Source organism: Bolinopsis microptera, chromosome 5 (genome assembly GCF_026151205.1).
Source record: "Bolinopsis microptera isolate Bmic1 chromosome 5, MBARI_Bmic_1.0, whole genome shotgun sequence".
Taxonomy (NCBI): Eukaryota; Metazoa; Ctenophora; class Tentaculata; order Lobata; family Bolinopsidae; genus Bolinopsis; species Bolinopsis microptera.
In genome coordinates this window covers 1,401,139-1,418,247 of record NC_087076.1, presented here as the reverse complement: position 1 = coordinate 1,418,247, position 17,109 = coordinate 1,401,139, and the positions used below count along the sequence as shown (strand labels likewise).

General features: G+C 36.1%; 6 protein-coding genes across 9 annotated transcripts; 4 read left to right on the top strand and 2 right to left on the bottom strand.

Annotated features, from left to right (window-relative positions):
* Positions 1 to 2,475, bottom strand: LOC134815075 (uncharacterized). The gene is made up of 4 exons (XM_063823548.1): positions 1,466 to 2,475; positions 1,175 to 1,354; positions 819 to 1,035; positions 1 to 698 (listed from the first exon to the last, which is right to left on the bottom strand). Exons 1-4 carry the CDS (start codon positions 1,560 to 1,562, stop codon positions 527 to 529), a joined length of 666 nt encoding a protein of 221 aa, XP_063679618.1. The 5' UTR covers positions 1,563 to 2,475; the 3' UTR covers positions 1 to 526.
* A 502-nt stretch (positions 2,476 to 2,977) lies between these two features.
* LOC134815074 (uncharacterized) lies at positions 2,978 to 3,987 on the top strand. Its single transcript, XM_063823547.1, has one exon. The coding sequence runs from the start codon at positions 3,172 to 3,174 to the stop codon at positions 3,985 to 3,987; it is 816 nt and encodes a 271-aa protein (XP_063679617.1). The 5' UTR covers positions 2,978 to 3,171.
* A 3,302-nt stretch (positions 3,988 to 7,289) lies between these two features.
* On the top strand, positions 7,290 to 11,207 carry LOC134814965 (uncharacterized). 4 transcript variants are annotated; one of them, XM_063823354.1, is made up of 6 exons: positions 7,290 to 7,434; positions 7,577 to 7,729; positions 7,957 to 8,013; positions 9,104 to 9,195; positions 9,436 to 9,627; positions 10,101 to 11,207. In XM_063823354.1, the coding sequence occupies exons 1-5, from the start codon at positions 7,314 to 7,316 to the stop codon at positions 9,616 to 9,618; spliced, it is 606 nt and encodes a 201-aa protein (XP_063679424.1). In that variant the 5' UTR covers positions 7,290 to 7,313; the 3' UTR covers positions 9,619 to 9,627; positions 10,101 to 11,207. The 4 variants fall into 4 exon arrangements, with proteins under 4 accessions (XP_063679424.1, XP_063679421.1, XP_063679423.1 ...); XM_063823351.1 differs by having other exon boundaries at positions 7,574 to 7,729; XM_063823353.1 differs by lacking the exon at positions 10,101 to 11,207 and having other exon boundaries at positions 9,436 to 9,930.
* On the top strand, positions 10,172 to 10,996 carry LOC134814767 (transport and Golgi organization protein 2-like). The gene has a single exon (XM_063822977.1). The coding sequence runs from the start codon at positions 10,172 to 10,174 to the stop codon at positions 10,994 to 10,996; it is 825 nt and encodes a 274-aa protein (XP_063679047.1).
* Positions 11,208 to 11,364: 157 nt separating the features above from the next.
* Positions 11,365 to 14,031, top strand: LOC134815028 (armadillo repeat-containing protein 7-like). Its single transcript, XM_063823470.1, has 4 exons — positions 11,365 to 11,428; positions 11,882 to 12,051; positions 12,497 to 12,643; positions 12,820 to 14,031. The coding sequence occupies exons 1-4, from the start codon at positions 11,372 to 11,374 to the stop codon at positions 12,959 to 12,961; spliced, it is 516 nt and encodes a 171-aa protein (XP_063679540.1). The 5' UTR covers positions 11,365 to 11,371; the 3' UTR covers positions 12,962 to 14,031.
* On the bottom strand, positions 13,861 to 14,877 carry LOC134815027 (uncharacterized). Its single transcript, XM_063823469.1, has 2 exons — positions 14,631 to 14,877; positions 13,861 to 14,460 (listed from the first exon to the last, which is right to left on the bottom strand). The coding sequence occupies exons 1-2, from the start codon at positions 14,863 to 14,865 to the stop codon at positions 14,117 to 14,119; spliced, it is 579 nt and encodes a 192-aa protein (XP_063679539.1). The 5' UTR covers positions 14,866 to 14,877; the 3' UTR covers positions 13,861 to 14,116.
* Positions 14,878 to 17,109: the final 2,232 nt, after the last annotated feature.

Genomic DNA, 17,109 nt, shown 5'->3' with positions numbered 1-17,109 from the left:
TTGTCCTGTTTATTTCAAAATAAAACAATTTTTTTGGATTTAGGGTTCTTTTAAAACTTTTTTTGAGATTTGTGGTTTTTTGGGATAATAATATAGTATAAGATGGTATAAGAACATAAATTCAACCCAACCATTTAAATTAAAAATTTTCAAAATGTCAAATTTCAAATTATCAAAATTCTAATTATCGATGCAACTTAAAACTGATCAAACTTGATTGCATCTAAACTCCAATTATAGACTCTTCAAAATTCAAAACTAAAAACTTAATTTCAATAACATCCAAAGCTCAATAATTGACTGTTCAAAATGTAAAGCTGTATAAAACTCGATGACAGCATTATCATTTCAATTATTGATATTTTCAAAATCGAAAATAATCATTTCATTTTCCATTGGCTACAATTCCCAACGAAACCCAGTACATAATTGTCCACTATGTCAATATCGTCTCATCATTTATTATCTGGAATACAGTAGTAGAGATCGTTCTTCAATCTGTAGCTCCTTCATTGTGACCGCATTTTCATGGGCAATACTTGGGCCCCTTGTTATAAGCACCGGGCAATGGCAGTTCCTTGATATCTAGTCCGTAGAAGTATTTCTGGAGCTTCCCGAACAAGAAAGATTTTCTTTGCGTTTTTGAGGTATCGTAAAAGTTTGGCTTTGGTAGGGCATAGCTGTCAGGTTTCGTTAATCTGAAGAAATGATTGTTAGAAGAAATGTACGATTCAATTTTAGCGAATTTACCATTAAGATATCGATTGTCCCGAATACCTACGTAAAATATGAAATTAATTAAAACGTTGAAATCTCACCTGGATAAGACAAGGAAAACGATTGAGATGACTATGCCGATCGCAAAGATTTTTGCAGCAACATGTTTAGCATTTTGTGCTACCATGTCATTTGCCTTGAGGAGTATTGGTTCTAGGAAGTTCCGATAGGAATATGACATTTTGTAGCTTATCATCTCCTTTGAATAATAGGAGTGTCCTGTCACCGGATCTTCTCCTTCTATCTCAACCATCATGTCTGAAAATTATCATTGTACTGATATGTTCATGATCTGTCATTGAACTAATCTGAAATCTATACTTTCGTAAACAAGTCTAAATTAATGACAAAAAATAATTCGGAAAATTCTTAAAATTGAAATTTTGTAAACACTCACTGCTATATCGATTGATCTCCTCGTAAAGCTCTGCTGATTTTAATCCTACTTTTTCGTGAAGATGAAACAGTTCTAAGAAGCATTTATCACTTTGCAGACTTCCTCGATTTGTACCAAATGGAACCCTGCAAACCTTGTTCAACAGCTCAATGTAGTCGTGGTGTAGCATTCTTGTAAATTCTGAAACGAAAAGGAATTTGTTAATTCAACTCTTTGTTCCGAAGAAGGGATGGGAAATAAAAGAACCGTATGAAATTGGAAGATTTGTAAAATGGATGATTTTGTGCTTACCCTCTGGCTCTGACTGTTTGATGACGTCATATTCGTTTAGTAGGTACAGTGTTGTTGGAGCAATGCACAAAAGTGCAATTAGAATCATGATTTTCATGACTGGTCGGAAGATGAACCGAGAAGTGTCCGTCAAACTTTAACGTTGTGTAGTTAATTGTACAACAAAAGAGATTTAAAATTTGAAAAACTGAGCTCCACGTGCTCAATTACAGGGAAAATACCCGTTTTTTTTCGTTGCTATGTTGCCACGTGCTCCTTCATAAAAATATTCACCGCCTTGTTGGTCGCAAAATCTGGCGAAGTTTTGTTAAAATTGTTTGCTGATCATCTATTGAATTAAATCCTTCGCAATATTTGCTTGCTCTTTTTCCAATTCTATGGTTATTTTTATGAGGCCGCACGACTGACTATGGTAGACCATAAGCAAAATGTCTGATGCGTCTTATGTTCCTGTTTCAGATCGTATTTTCCTTATGTTTTTGTTATTTTCTTGCCGGGAAATATAAACGTGGTTATCCATTTTCCCACAAAAATCAATGATCGGCTTCACTGTTCACCCACTGTTCCAGTCTGATGGTAGGGACACTCCAAAATTTTGCTGTACTGGAGTCTGAACGCGCGGAACAGATTTTGTGACCAGTATGCAGCCTAGTCACGCGCACATATATTATATTAAATTAATTAACTTTGACGAAACTTTCAGGAAATCTAAGTTTGACCCATACCGTATTTATAATTTTTGAAATTTCTGTGCAATTCTAAGAAGATTTACGTTAGTTATTAAAGGGTTGCGTGTGGGCAGTTACTTCTGGGCCACCCTGTATATTAATTATATTTTATATCGTCAGCTATTCAATTAATTTAGCGGTTTCGCTCGAAATTCGTTTATAAACGAATTTATAAATTATAGACTATAGCATGTTTTTAGATGGTCCCTTCTACAATAAACCAATCGTACTAGACATATTACGCAGCTTTCAAATGAAATTATCTCGGGTGTTGCATATTCGGGTGTTACTGTTGAGTGTTGATATTGGTAGTGTGGACTGTGGTTAAGTATGATTTTCATTTCGATTATTTTGTCCAACAATTCTTCAACGAACTTTCTTGATTCTTACTCATTAAATACGCCACAGAGTTGAATTTTTTTAAGCATTAAGAAATTTGTAGTATATTCTACAATCTACAATCTAGAAGTCAATACATCCTGGTAACTCTTTGTTCACATTTGTCACAACTCACAGGATCGCATTAGTTGTCTACGGCTGACTGTTTGTCTATTCTTTTTATTCGGATAAGAAACTAGTCCTCTGTTCTGATCTAGTCATATAATGTGCATGATAAGGATTTCGTAAGAGATATCATGTGACTGTATTTTGGGATCGTCTCACCTACTCCTATTTTCTATGAAGATGACGACGCTGATTCTAATCACATGATTCCAGACGGTTCATATGATCACGTGATTCTCAAGCCGAGTACTGACTGCCAATCAGGTCACATGTTGTCATGTAATTATTAGTGGGCTGAGGAGGGCTGGGGAGGGCTGGGGAGACCTCCCTAGATCAACCTAATAATTGCAATTTAACTAAGTCTAACAAGATGCCACCTTTTTGTTTAAATACCAATTTCTCTTTCAATAACTACACCAGTGTTACCAATATCTTTTACGAATAGTATCATTATTTCGATTGACCAATCTCGAAATGCATCTTGAACCTTGTGACCCACCCCTTGTTGATCCTTTGTTTGTGGAACGACTTCTAAGTTTCCAACTGAGAGAATCTTCATTATTTCTACAGGGAAAAGCTATTCCTCATTCGGACAGATCCTTGAAGCCTATAATCTCAATTCCCTCGCCCAATGAAGATTTGACTAGTCTCAGTTTCACATCTCCCCTTGTTCACCATTTACATTGTTCTGAGATTCCTACTCCGCCTTCACTCTCTTTACAGTCCATCCCTAACAACACTACTCCTAAGTCTTCCAGACGTCTCTTGGATACCAAACCTCGGCAGATTATTACTCCTGTAAAACCTGAACCAATTCGAGCTCAACGACCTATCAAGATCCCTTTAAAACCCCAACCTGCCCGCAGTAAAACTATTATCATCGCACCTCTATCACCACCCACATCTGTACAATCAGGATTACCTAGCCACGATCAAGTAGATTCGCTCAAACAGACGACCTCTAGAAAACGACCTCATCCTTCTTCTCTGGAGAGAACCCTAGATGGTAGGATCATACTGACTCGTGAGGTTATAGAAGAATCGCGGGAAAGATTGCGGGCCAAGAGGCCCCGACTCCGACACGAGATCGGTGGAGAAAACATCTCCGTTTTGGAGAGTTGGTATCAAAAGTATTCCTACCTCAGCAAGGAAGGACGAAAAGTTTTGGCGGAGCAAACTGGGCTTCCAGTAAAAACTGTCATGTACTGGTTTCAGAACAAGCGCCGTATGATGAAACAGAAAATGGGAATCGACCATTCTACTTCCATGGCAAGATTGATGAAGTGCTAAAATACATTAAATACCACGCAATTTCGTGATATTAGTTTCGTTTTTGGAGCTGCCAGTTTAGATAGGTTTCTGTTTTCCGCCTAATGTAGCATGTTAGTCGTTTCGGCATTGTCAATAAATTGAATTCGATATATTACCAACCTACTGTTTGATTTATCCAAAACTAAAACTGTTCTTTAAAATCTAGTACAATCAGGATACGGTGTCCAGTGTGAACTAGATCTCTACCTATGCGCGTGTTTCTATATTCGTACAGATTTGGACAGTACTGTTCAACATACCGTAACCTATTTTGAATTTATGGGATCACCTATTACTTTTAAGATGAATCATGAACGGTATTTAAAAGCATACACCAGTAATTTGGATAGTAATACATGACGTACAAATAAAAAATACACAGTCAACATCATTAACATTTTCCACTCAATAAAATGACAGTTCTAGAATGTGTCCATAAATGGACACGTTGAAGTCATCTTTGGACGATTTCTCTATTTATAACGAGGCCTGTACTCTCAGATCAAATTTTTATTACACAAATCATTAAAAATCTGTCCCTCCATAAAATTCTTCCCGTTGCTGAAGTTTTGTCGTTAAGTGAAACAGCAGTTTATCATTATCTTGGGGCCCAATGTAATTGCTCGACTTTTCATCAGGTCTCTCGAGGCCTTTTGTTTGGTTATTTGGGTGTATTGGTGTCCCCTGATTGTTATCATCGCTGTACACTTGTCAAGGCATTTTTTGGTTTCTCTAGTCCATTTTTAGAAATTCTATACAACATTGATATTGTAATAAATTCTGATGATAATAATTGAAAGATTTCAATAAAAAAAATTACTTCAAACGTCATCAAACGTCCAGGGCAATCAGTAACCATTAACTGACTTCTGGCATAAGTAATATTAACGGTTGTCGGTTAACATTATGAGGAAAACCCCGGTTATCATAAACATATAATACAAATTTATTTTGTCCGCTCATCTTTCTTACTAAACGCTAGTTTCTAGCGAAACTCGAGCTGAGCGTCTGGTTGAAATTAACGTATTGTAACTATCCTGACAACGATAAATTACTCTGTGAAGTGAATGAGGTTGAAAAAGCAGGACCGCACTGTTACGTACCCTTTGAAGGTTATTTGTTTGTTTGTTCCATTTTATCTCCGCTAAGATAAGCTCTCGCAGCTGTGGCATTCTCCAGTAGTACAGAACTGGGTTCGCAGCTGAGTTTGCAGCTATCAGAACGATATGAGTAGTGTTAGAATAGTTCCACAGTGTGTCGAAAGAAAACACATCTTTGAACCAATCCCAACCGTCCTGTCGGCTAGCCGCGTTCGTTTGTAATATGTACTCAACAACCATAGGAACATTGCAAACTCCGTACACCAGAGCAAACAGCAGAATTGTTATTGTTGCTCTTTTTCTGGACTTTCTGATCTCCATCTGTCGCACCTGCTTGTTACTCTCTCTTAGCAATACTGCAGATATGATACAACTCCCGGCAACGAAGAACGCTGGAGCTGAGAAGGTCGTGTTTCTCATGAAAATGAAGAGCCGGAATGTGGTGGTATTTGAACTTGAGAATGGTACAAACATTTGTGGGCGAGCGCTGATCGGATGAAATAATATCTCCAACCTTTTGTTTTCTTGGTTCTTTATTTGGTGTACCTTTACCCCTACTACCAAGTAAAATCCTATGAATTCGATTATCTGTAGCAAAAAATATGTCACCACTGCTAAAATGAGGAAACGGATTTTCTGGGGGTAGAAAGGTTTTATTAAAGCCAATGTCCTGGAAATGCAGAGACAAATCACCAGGAATATGCTCATTCTCACAGCATTGTGCCACAAGTACCACCAAACAGTACAGCTGATTTCGTTTCCAAAGAACAGTCCTGGTTCTCGAGCTGATAGAAAAGATATCCCAACAGGCAGAACCGTGACACTGACAATGATATCGTTCACGGTGATCAACATGTACGTAGTGCTTGATACATATCTTTTCTTTGAGCGAAAATAAACGAAACTTCCTATATTTCCGAGTGTTCCAATAACGAAGAAAATGGTTAAAATAAACCCTATGATTTTATCCGTGATATCGTTGAATTCTGGTTCACCAGCATTTTCCAATCCTGGTGTAACTGTGTAATAAAAACTGTAAGTGGCGCTAGTTGTTGTTTTTCCCTCGGAAGGAGTTTCCAAAGGTCGTGTTGCAGTATGTGGCATCCTGTTCGATATTTTATTATGGATAATTAAGTGGTCCAGAATGTCGTAAATCAAAATAGTTTCACAATTTTTCAATATTTGTACATATCACTTACAAAAATACCACAAATAGACCTGCAACAATATTTCAGAAAGTAGCGAAAGTAGCGAAAGTAGCGAAAGTAGCAGCTCACGCTACTTTCTACTCCAAACAAACTACTATATGAATTTATTAAAAATGACTTATGACTTTGTTGACAACTGTCTGCAGCAAAACGTAAACTACTGATGGTCTACATTCCACAACAATAAAACACTTGTTATCACACTTTTCAAAGATCTACTCGGCAAGACCTTCGCACGGAAAATAACCGACAGTGAATACGAACTCGGTGCCAAACTGTGCAGAACTGCGATCAACACTTAGATATGACTTTAAGTAGACAATTCATTTAAGAGGAATGACACGTGGGCTCTTATGCAATGTAATTCCATATTTTCAAGAAAAATGTAATATATCATATCAAATTATCGACCCTATTATAAAGCAATTAAAAAGTGCGATTTAGCATAAACTACGGTCAGTTGATTTTCAAAACGCTATCCTAGCACGATTTTGTCTATTTCGTTTTAAAGCGAATGAAGTAAATCTTAGATAAAACAGTGCTCGCTCGCTTTCTTTATTTTTATTTTATGCCAAACGACTAACCCAATAGAAGGGCGCCACCAAGTTTATGAGCACTCACTCTAAGTTTTAGCTGTAGTTATCTTACACCACTATTTAACTGCAGTTACCTTATTTAATTATTCCATATTAGGTATATTAAGACTACACCTGTCACTGACGTATCTTATTGGTAATTATTTTGAGAGTAAAATAAACGATATGACGAGATTAAATGTTGAACTGCTGAAAAGTAATTCTTTTGACTTACTAAAGACAGCAATTAAGTAAGTTTGACCACTTACGCATTATTACCGTCCAAATTGCAACCAATCATTTTATCAGTTTAAAATGTGTGTAGTTGTGAACACTAAATACAATTGTATAAACAGTAAAACAATTGCACATTCCATTAAAAGTTCAAGTTTTATAAATCAATTAATCTTTTTAGGATAGTCATGGCAAAGAAACATTCTTCTAAACTTCAGAAGCCAACAAATGGATTTCAACGAAAATTTAACAAGATATTTCAAGAAGAATCAAATATAAAACAGAAAGACAGTTCTGGTTCCATAAAAGGTTCGAACGAATGTATTTTATTATTCTATTTTCCGCTAATATGGCGAGTTTCGGGAGCTGTTAAGGCAGCAAAACCTAACTATTTGACTTCTAAGAATCGTTTCATTCATATAAAATTGCATTTATTGTACATTCTCAGCAGAAAGAAAGACAAAAAAGGACAATTCATGCAAAAAAGAAGAAATTGCCAAAAAGCCAGATGCAGAGAAGGCGACTGAAAACTCTAATGAAGCCACAGACATCCCCGAGAAATCCAATAAGACAGGGAAAAAGCCTCGTTTTATCTTATTTGTGGGTATGTTCATCCGAAATCTGCTGCTTTTTTGCGGTTTAACAATTTATTAATTATTGTATGGTCTCTCTCCTCCACCCTAGGAGAAGTTGATTAACCCAAAGATTCAATGAAATCACTGTGCGTTGTAATGTGCAATATTTGGAAGGATTGTGTATGAAGTGTATGAACTCATCTGGATTAGCTGATAATAATTGTTCAACCTACTTTATTAAATCAATGTTTCACAGGAAATCTGCCGTACACGGTAACAAAAGAAGCCCTTTCTGACCACTTTAAAAAAGCAGGTATATTTGCGAGTATAACCGATTAGATAAAACATTATCAAGCTACAAACAACTAAAAACTAATCGCATAATGACTAACTAAAGCTTTAAAAAACAGGTATATTTGCGAAAACAACCATTTAAAAACGTCTGTCCTTAAACTACCAAAAAACTAATGAAATAGTAACTTTAGATAATCATGCTTTTTTAACAGGTTAATTTGTGACACTTACCGATTATAAAACGATTATCCTCAAGCTAATATAGTCCGATTTTACGTTAGCCAGATTTTGGCCATTTTACACTTGCATATATATTGCGTAAACATTACACTAACTTAAGCAGTTCCAAACCCCTTCACTTATGTAAACGATTCTTAAATTCCTTGCGAAATAATGTCTTAAAACTGTTGCAGTGTTACCACACCACACAATATGTCCACTAAACTATACTGTTACTAAACTATTACTGCTATACTGTTACTAAACTGTGATTAGGCGATGTACAAATTTCTATATTCGTGAAGTCAGGGTCTCCACACCCTTTTTATGATGCACAGCCCAGGTGAATATAATTGTTGCTTGTATTGTATAATGTACATATATTATATATGTCGGTCATTAATTACATATGAGAATAACGTAAGTAAGTAAACAAGCTTTAAGATAGGCAACGATCAATGGTCGAGATTTGTTAAAATAAAATGTTATCCCCAAAAACGTCTTCTATAGGAACGGAGTAATTCCAAAGTAGCCATAAACCGGCTGCACATCAGTATTTAGATGTACATAAATACGTTATTCATGTCAAGAACCCCACGTAATTCTCATTTAACGTAATTCTATACTAAAATTATAGTAACTATAACATAGTACGGCCAGAGTTGTGAACTTTATAATTACTAAAAGTTTAGGTACTGTAACATTAAAGACACGCACGTGGCATATATAGTTGTTGTATTTTAGTTTTCAGCTGTTTTTGCATACTATAGTAGATTATGATATATATTTTACATATTTTGCAAGTGTCTAGTTAATAGTTATTATATAATACCTTATCACCAGTATATTTAATGTTTTACTGCCTTTTAATATAGAAAATGAATATTCAGGTGAACTTGAAGGTGTAAGGTTGTTGATGAACGCACAGAAACAGCCTAGGGGATGTGCATTTGTTGAATTCAAGTCTTCAGCTGCTATGTTGGTTAGTAAAATTACTCTACCGGCCTTGATTTATGCATTATTGCTTCGCATATATGCGGCTGAATTCATGCATTAAAAAGACTATTTCTTTCATATAATAATCTCCATATCATGTCAACTTTATAGAACTCATTACAGATTTTTCACGCACAAATGTCGACCTTTGACAAATTAAAGGTTACAGTTTGACAGTATCCTAGTAACATTTAAAGGTTACAGTATCCTAACATTATACTCCTAGAACGCACTGCTCTACCATCACACGTCATTCCAAGACCGGAAATTAAACGTTGAGATGACTTGCGGTGGAGGAGGTAATAGCGCCAAAAGGAAGAAGAAAATTGCAGAAAAGAGAAACAAGTCAGCTGAATTAATCCACAAGATGTTAGCTCAGAAGAAAAAGACAAAGTCTGCCATCAAATAGTCTAATTAGGTAATAGGTGGGAGTTATTTTAAGTATTTAAACGCGTTAAGTTTTGACTTGCTTTGAACATTTTTATTTGAATTTAACGTCGGGCGGTTGATAACTAACTCAACATCATCGAAAGTTCTTTTTAAATTGCATATTAGCGATATCAAGATAAGGTCTCTTTATGAGCTTATTTTAAATTATAACTCATCTGATTACCAATACCAGCTTATTTTCAATCTTATTTTGACAGACGTGGTCTGCAGGTTTTTCTTTATAATTTTGTAATTTATTGTCAGTGATACGGTAAAATTTTCTGAGTCGGCGTTTGAGATTTTAAATTATTTCTCATCAAAATATTTCCTTGATTGTGAATTTCACTCAAGAGTCACGAAAGTAGCTTACGTTGCGACAGCGACAAAAAATAAAGCTGTTATCTTTTACTTTCTAGCTTTTGATATCACAACTTAATTCCTCTAAATTGTACCCATTGCTAGGAAATGAACTGAAGACATGTGAAACTTGGCAACCTTTTCTGAAGAATACATCGACCCATTCAGTCTCAAAGATGTGTATACTATTCATCAACTCCTCTCCTATTCATGAGATTAAACTGATAATAGCTTTTAACCGAGATGAAGTGAAGACTCGACCTACACTTCCAGCGCACTTTTGGACTGATCAGCACTGCTACGGAGGGAAGGATGCGTCTCCAGGTGGTGTTGCAGATGGGACCTGGCTGGGTGTATCCAAGTCTGGCAAAGTGTCAGCGCTACTTAACGTTCATAACAAGGGTAAAGGGATACTGTTCAGTTCAGATAGGTCTCCAAGAGGAGGGCTAGTTCCGGGGTTTCTTAAATCTGAAGATTCTGCAGAGAAATATGTCGAGACAATTAAAGAAGGCAAATATAATTACTTTAATTTATTTATGGGCGAATTTAAAAGCTCAACTCCCTGTCTTTACGTTTATGATTTCTTCCAGAACATCTTAACAACCCTACCTCCCGGAGAACATTGTTTTGGAAATCTGCCTCCTGACCACTTCAACAGTAGAGCTCAGTTTGGTAGGGAGATCTTCTCTTCTCTTTTGGAGACATTCTCTCAGCAGCAGTTTCCTGACTTACCGTCACGTGACAAGTATTTGGTTGACCAACTATTTTTAATGTTGAGTGATAAAACAGAGATCCCTGTGGAAGGAGGTCTCACTGGATCGTTCAGACATGTTTTCAACGAGGGCTACCCAGTGCTAAACGGCAACATCGAATCTGGAAGTGTATCGAGTACAGTGTTTATTGTTGATAAGATGAATAATTGCCACTTTTCCGAGAGAACTAACTTCAAATCGATAGGATGTGATGACGAATTTGTTAATTTTGATTGGGTTGTTGACTAGCATCCTTATAGATTATTTCTAGTTGTCTTAACCATATGATTAATAATGTACATAGTGTGTCAGAAAATTACTATCGACTTTTTAATTTGTAATTGTGTCAAAACCGCTATTTTTACCATTAATTGGCTTAATCTAGTTCATATATCTTTGATCGGAAAATTACGAAGTTACTTGATTTTTATGTTTAAGTTGTCAATTCTTAGCTGGTTTATCATTGTGATTTTTTTGCGAAGACCTTTTTGTTTTAAGTCAAACGATGCAGTGTATTTACTCAAAATTACATTCTCTAATTTCTGCCGATATCTTTTCTAGATATATTCACATTGCCAAATGTGTTCTTTATAACATATTAAACTCTCGACATTTGTTAGTGTTATGAAGCGAAGACGAAAGGAGCAAGTTTACCGTCCTGATCGATTTGAGTACCTTCAGGTAAGCAAACCAGTCAGCCTGCTTTGTTTACATCAGAGAGGGGGGTCGTTCGATTATCTCAATCCGAAACAAATTTGGTGACAAATAAATTTGTACAGCTTGCAACAATAGGAAGCGGCGATCGTCGGATATGCTAACGGAGAAGTAGTTATCCTAAGCCCAGCCTAAGTATTCATTTAATTGAGTGCAATAATATTTCATTTTGGAAAAGGATGCATTTCATGAAATTTTAAACGTGTAAATTTTAAACGCCGGCACTAAAAGTAAACAGCAAAGGATGTTACATACGGTGTAATTCGGTTTAATTCTTGTAATTCGGTTTAATTCCTGTTTAATTCCAGTTTAATACGGTGCTATCTTTTTTCACTTCCTCTTATTTCATCATGGTGTAGTAAATATTGTACTATAAGATTATATGTTAAGAAAATGAAGAATGTGACCCTATCATCTCAGGCCCTTTTGACAGAGTATTGTGACAGTGAGGTTGCACATGCTAAGCAGGAAATCGTTGCGAATCTAGCTAACTTCGCCTACAACCCAGTAAACCATGAACACCTGCAGAAACTAAATGTTGTAGACCTTTTCTTGGACCTGACGGATGATGAAGACCTTATTTTACGTAGGTAAATAATTCATCTGGTTTTGTGTGGCACGTTTAATAATTACACTGTCTTAATTACGTGTGATTAATGTTAATTTTTATTAGCTTAACACGTCTGCTAGGCAGCATACCCCAAAGCAATCTATTCTCGCTGATTGTGCATGATTTATGTAAAAGAAATCTTTATTTGAATTATATCTTTGACCTGCATTATCTCCGTAATTTGAGTTATGACAAGAGATATTGGCGGAAATTGCAATGAAGTTTTTAATTTTTTGTTTTTGTTTTAGGGAAAGATTAGACTTGGGCGTTGTTTTTTAAACTATCCCTTGTTTAGAACTTTGATTTAATATTTAATAATAACGCTAGAACATAAATAAAAGAAACGACAAAAATAAAACGGATAGATTTTTTATTGAAGGAGATTTTAAACTGTAAACTGTAAATTGTAGCGACGTATATTCCAGGATGGGTGTGATGGGACTGGTTAACCTCGCAGTTAACGCACAACACAGAGACCACATCTCTGAGAAGCTGGACCTTATCTTACCGCTACTGCAGTCACGTGATAACGAGACTCTTATCTCCACTCTTACTCTTCTCTACTATTTGCAGTTAGTCTAAAACATATATTTTAGTTTACTGTCTTTTGAACCACCGATGAAAATAATCAGAGAACGAGAGATGGACACCGACAATTTGAATGATCAGACAATAGTTGCAATGTAGTATTTACTATTGCCTTTTTGCTGATATACTGTCAATTTACTTATAAATCACTGTATTCCAGTAACGAAGGGGTGACAGACAATGACTTGCGCAAAACGCTTCAACAACTTCACTCGGAGAGTGAGTGTAAGAGAACAAGTAACCTGCTTATCCTTCTCCTGAGAAATTCAACAACTTACAGTTCCAAAACATCTGTATCATGATCCACTATCCTGTATTATAATAGACAGTATGTTCAGGGGTTTTCAAAAATAACTGATTTTAGAGCACATGCCAGCAAAAGCCGCAGCTGGAAGGTTTAGCATCTTCAGACAAAATTAATACTGTGTTCAAGTTAATTGCGAACAATAAACTATTTGAGTAGTAGAAGGACCGAAGGGGTAGGGCCAAAGCTCAAGATATGAAATTTCCTATGCGCGTAAGTTCAAAACTATTAGTATTACCAAATATCTGAAGATTGGGTTGACCGATGAAACTAAAACGTGGAATGTGGAAGCCCTCTGAAATGTTTTATTTGAGGATACAAACAGAAGTAGATTCACGTGTAGATTGGTAATAATACAATGAAAAGCAATCCTTCGACTATCATTTGAAGCTTAGATTTTGTGCTACCTTACCGGACTTAATTTGAACGGAAATTAATTGGACGCAAGCGTTAGAAGAAAGTCTGTCCGTTTACGGGTCCGTCCAAGTCAAAGTCCGTTCAAATGTTTTCCCAAAATAATTCCACTATGAAGTTATTGTCCAGGATATTAATACTGTTAGTTTTAATTTTGGATTTTAAATGGTTTTGGATGCCTTCGAGCGTTCACACACACACACACACACACACACACACACACACACACATACACGAGGGGGTGGGGTTGGGTCTTGATTACGGTTGATTACGGAGGGGGGAGGGAGTAAAAATTGCTAAAATATTGATTAGGTAATATGTGAACGATTAGGTACTCATTTATTCAAATTTCAAAGACTGACTATGCCTGTCAAACTGGCACTGAAATTTCCAAACGTATTTGTAAATTTGTTGTAACTCTTACAGCGTTTAGAGTCTTTCTGTTTCATTTTTAGTGTATAAAGTCAATTTAAAACTGCATCATATGGTTGTAGTAAATCAATAATACATTTTTACCATACATTTCATATTCCATGCTTGAAAAAAGTTGTTAACATATTTGTGACTGTATTACTTATTCTTAAGACATTTTTAAATTGTTCATTCTTTTTAACATTTAAGAAAATTATTCATGCTTTATAATTATAAGAGAGATTGTTTCTGTTTTACTATCAACTCAAACTTGGTTTAAACTTTAACACAGGGCTATTACTAATTCGCCCGCCTTAAAATTATTAACCTAACCAAATATGGCCATGGGACTCTCGTTAAGGCAGCGTCCTGTGCACTTAATTCTTCCTGATCGCGTGCATTTGCACTTTCTGGGACATTTCTTTTTGCCGACTGCGTCGTCAATCGCAATAACTTTTCCCAGTTTGGTATGATTCACGATATTATCCACAGTATAATACGGACACATGTTCTTACACCATTGCTGAGTGCAATCTTCAACACTCATGTCCTTTTTACATGTACATGTGTTACAACCATCACTGTATTTGTCACCGGTGTAAGCTCGCTGAGTTTTACCTTCGTTGTCAATGAACAGACAACAGAAAGTACCCTCGCTGCATACCACTTGTCCTGAGGAAAATTAGAACTTGTCAAATTTTTAAAAAAAAGATAATGAATATGTTGAAACTAAGACCGACAAATTATACAGAGGGTGGCCCGCCCAGAGCTAATATATATAATTATATACATATATATATATATATAATTCATTAACATAAAATTAACTACATAATATTTACCTTGATCCGCGGGTCCCATGAAGCTGATATAGGGCTTGGTCGTGCATGTGCATTCCTCGCATCCCTTGTAGACCTTTGCTCCGATTTCGATCTTCTTATTTTCGTGTCGACAAAAGGTTATTTCAACTTTTTCTCTCGCTAGGGGCGAGCTGGAAGAGGAACTTGTACTGGTCGTGGGCGATTCGGCAAAACTTGCACTTATCAGGACAGCTCCAAGCAGAATGAACTGGAACATTGTATGGCTTGGAAATAATATTGTTATGATACCTTTGTGTAACTGTAATGATAAAGATATATAAAAAGTTATACAATTATATTCAATAAATATTGAATATTGATCCTACTAGTAACTTGACTTTTTACGAATTATGACCAATATTAATAACCATTTCTCCAAATTATTTCATGGCAACTAATTTTGGAAATAGAAGGAATTACTCGGTACTAATATATATATACCGACTTTTAATGTGTAGGAGTACAGCAACGAAATATATATATATATATATAATTAATGAATAGTTGCTGTTTGGTTTCCCAAAGAGAGTGCTCGACTGCAGTTAAGCAGGAGCATTATGATTCGAACAATTGATACAAATCAAATTGGCGGGCAAACGATCCGTTTCATGATATGTATAAAAAACAATACCAATCATCAGTGCCAAATAGAATAATGAATTGTAGCGCTATGACATGTTGCTCCTTTATAAAATAATTTTTATCGATTAAAAAAAAAAAAAAAAAAAAGTTTCATAATTATGAAACATTTTCAAAATTTCCAAAAAATCTTCCAAAAAAACACAGTTTATTGTGTCCGTCCAAATTTTAAAATTGTCTATGAAGTAAGGTAGTAAGATATCTTTGGCTTTTAAAGTTGTAAACTGCGTTGGCCTTCGAGTGTAGTGGTAGAGGAAAATTCTTTACTGAGTTCCGTGATGCTGGTAGAATTAGGATCTGTATTTCAATTTAAGTGTTAATTGTTGATTCTGGTCTGGAGTCTGGACGGACACAATAAACTGTGTTTTTTTTAAAGATTTTTTGGAAATTTTGTAAATTTTGATAATTTTGTAAATGTTTCATGATCGATAAAAATAGCGCTACAATTCATTATTCTATTTGGCACCGCTCCTACTAAATCGCTCGCCCAAATTTTAAGAAAATTCTTGTGAAAAGGCCCTTTAGGCATGAAAGTGATCTAGATCGGTGTATTTTTGGACGCTGATTCCGAATCACCCCCATGACGTAGGGTTAAAATGCTTCCCTGGAGAGTTATGGGCAAAAAACCGTTTTGGTCACGTGACAGGCTAGTAAAACGTGAATTCGATTATTTAGGGCTCGGGTTAGGGTTAGGGTTGTGGTTAAGATTATGGATAGCTTCGGGGCACTGATGATTGGTATTGTTTTTTATACATATCTGTATCATGAAACGGATCGTTTGCCCGCCAATTTGATTTGTTTCAATTGTTCGAATTATATATATAATTATATATATATATACATTAATAATAATATATATAAGGATGCGATAAACCTCTTAACCTTATGTTTGCCTCACGTAATTTAAAATTAACGTTGTTGGCCCGCCGCACACGAGTGTGCGGCTGTTAGCTGTACATGTATCGTGGCTTTCGCCCCGATACACTAAATTAAATAGCAATGAGGGTCACGACGTGATACAATTAATAAAACCTCATGTCTGATGTCAGCTCATTAAGTCAGTAAGTCAAGTGTGTGTCACACGAGAGTCTGCAACATGGTGTGTAGTTAATACTTTTGAAAATTAATTATTTCACCACTAGAAGATTTACAGGTTGTAATTGTAATAAGTCTATCTATGTGTTATGATTCATGTTTGTCTATTAATAATAATTATTTTTCTCAGGAGTCACGTGCAAAGGACAAAATTTGCCGTTACGGCAGTAGACAATTCTAGCTAAGAAAGCAGAGTTCAGAGCAGAATTGAAGCAGAAAGCTGCCGACCAACACCTGTACCTCTCAGCGCAGCAACACAAAACAAAAAAGGTGGCACCCAATCTATTCACCCAACTCCTGACAGTACATGGAATCACCCCAGACAATTACAGACTTCCTCTGGCGTTTGGTCTTCTCCCTGGAAAGCGGCAAGAACACTACACAAACTTACTAGAAGAACTGGATCGCTTTGGACCTTTCCAGCCAGACACCGCCCTTTGTGATAATGAAGCTAGACTACGGAACAGTGTCACTGCTGTCTGGCCCGGGACTACTCTACGTGGCTGCTACTTCCACTTCAAACAGGCTCTATGGAGGAACTTCGCTCGCTCCGACCTTGTTCCGGAGTATCAGGTGGTTGGATCCGACATCCGGAAAGCCTTCCAACGGATCGGAGCTCTACCTTTCATCCCTCCTGATGACATTCACTACGCAGATATGGATGTCTTAACATTATACTTTGAGTCCACGTGGATGGGAACACCAAACAGACCTGCTCGCTTCGATC

Excerpts from the sequence above, each read along its gene's own strand:
- LOC134815028 (XM_063823470.1), top strand. The coding sequence starts at position 11,372 with ATGAAGCGAAGACGAAAGGAGCAAGTTTACCGTCCTGATCGATTTGAG. Across the intron at positions 11,429-11,881 it reads ATCGATTTGAGTACCTTCAG|GCCCTTTTGACAGAGTATTG; the intron begins GTAAGCAAACCA and ends CTATCATCTCAG. Across the intron at positions 12,052-12,496 it reads GAAGACCTTATTTTACGTAG|GATGGGTGTGATGGGACTGG; the intron begins GTAAATAATTCA and ends CGTATATTCCAG.
- LOC134815027 (XM_063823469.1), bottom strand. The coding sequence starts at position 14,865 with ATGTTCCAGTTCATTCTGCTTGGAGCTGTCCTGATAAGTGCAAGTTTT. Across the intron at positions 14,461-14,630 it reads CATGGGACCCGCGGATCAAG|GACAAGTGGTATGCAGCGAG; the intron begins GTAAATATTATG and ends AATTTTCCTCAG.
- LOC134814965 (XM_063823351.1), top strand. The coding sequence starts at position 7,314 with ATGGCAAAGAAACATTCTTCTAAACTTCAGAAGCCAACAAATGGATTT. Across the intron at positions 7,730-7,956 it reads TCGTTTTATCTTATTTGTGG|GAAATCTGCCGTACACGGTA; the intron begins GTATGTTCATCC and ends AATGTTTCACAG. Across the intron at positions 9,196-9,435 it reads AGTCTTCAGCTGCTATGTTG|AACGCACTGCTCTACCATCA; the intron begins GTTAGTAAAATT and ends TTATACTCCTAG.
- LOC134815075 (XM_063823548.1), bottom strand. The coding sequence starts at position 1,562 with ATGAAAATCATGATTCTAATTGCACTTTTGTGCATTGCTCCAACAACA. Across the intron at positions 1,355-1,465 it reads CAAACAGTCAGAGCCAGAGG|AATTTACAAGAATGCTACAC; the intron begins GTAAGCACAAAA and ends TTTTCGTTTCAG. Across the intron at positions 699-818 it reads GTTTTCCTTGTCTTATCCAG|ATTAACGAAACCTGACAGCT; the intron begins GTGAGATTTCAA and ends TCATTTCTTCAG.
- LOC134814767 (XM_063822977.1), top strand. The coding sequence starts at position 10,172 with ATGTGTATACTATTCATCAACTCCTCTCCTATTCATGAGATTAAACTG.
- LOC134815074 (XM_063823547.1), top strand. The coding sequence starts at position 3,172 with ATGCATCTTGAACCTTGTGACCCACCCCTTGTTGATCCTTTGTTTGTG.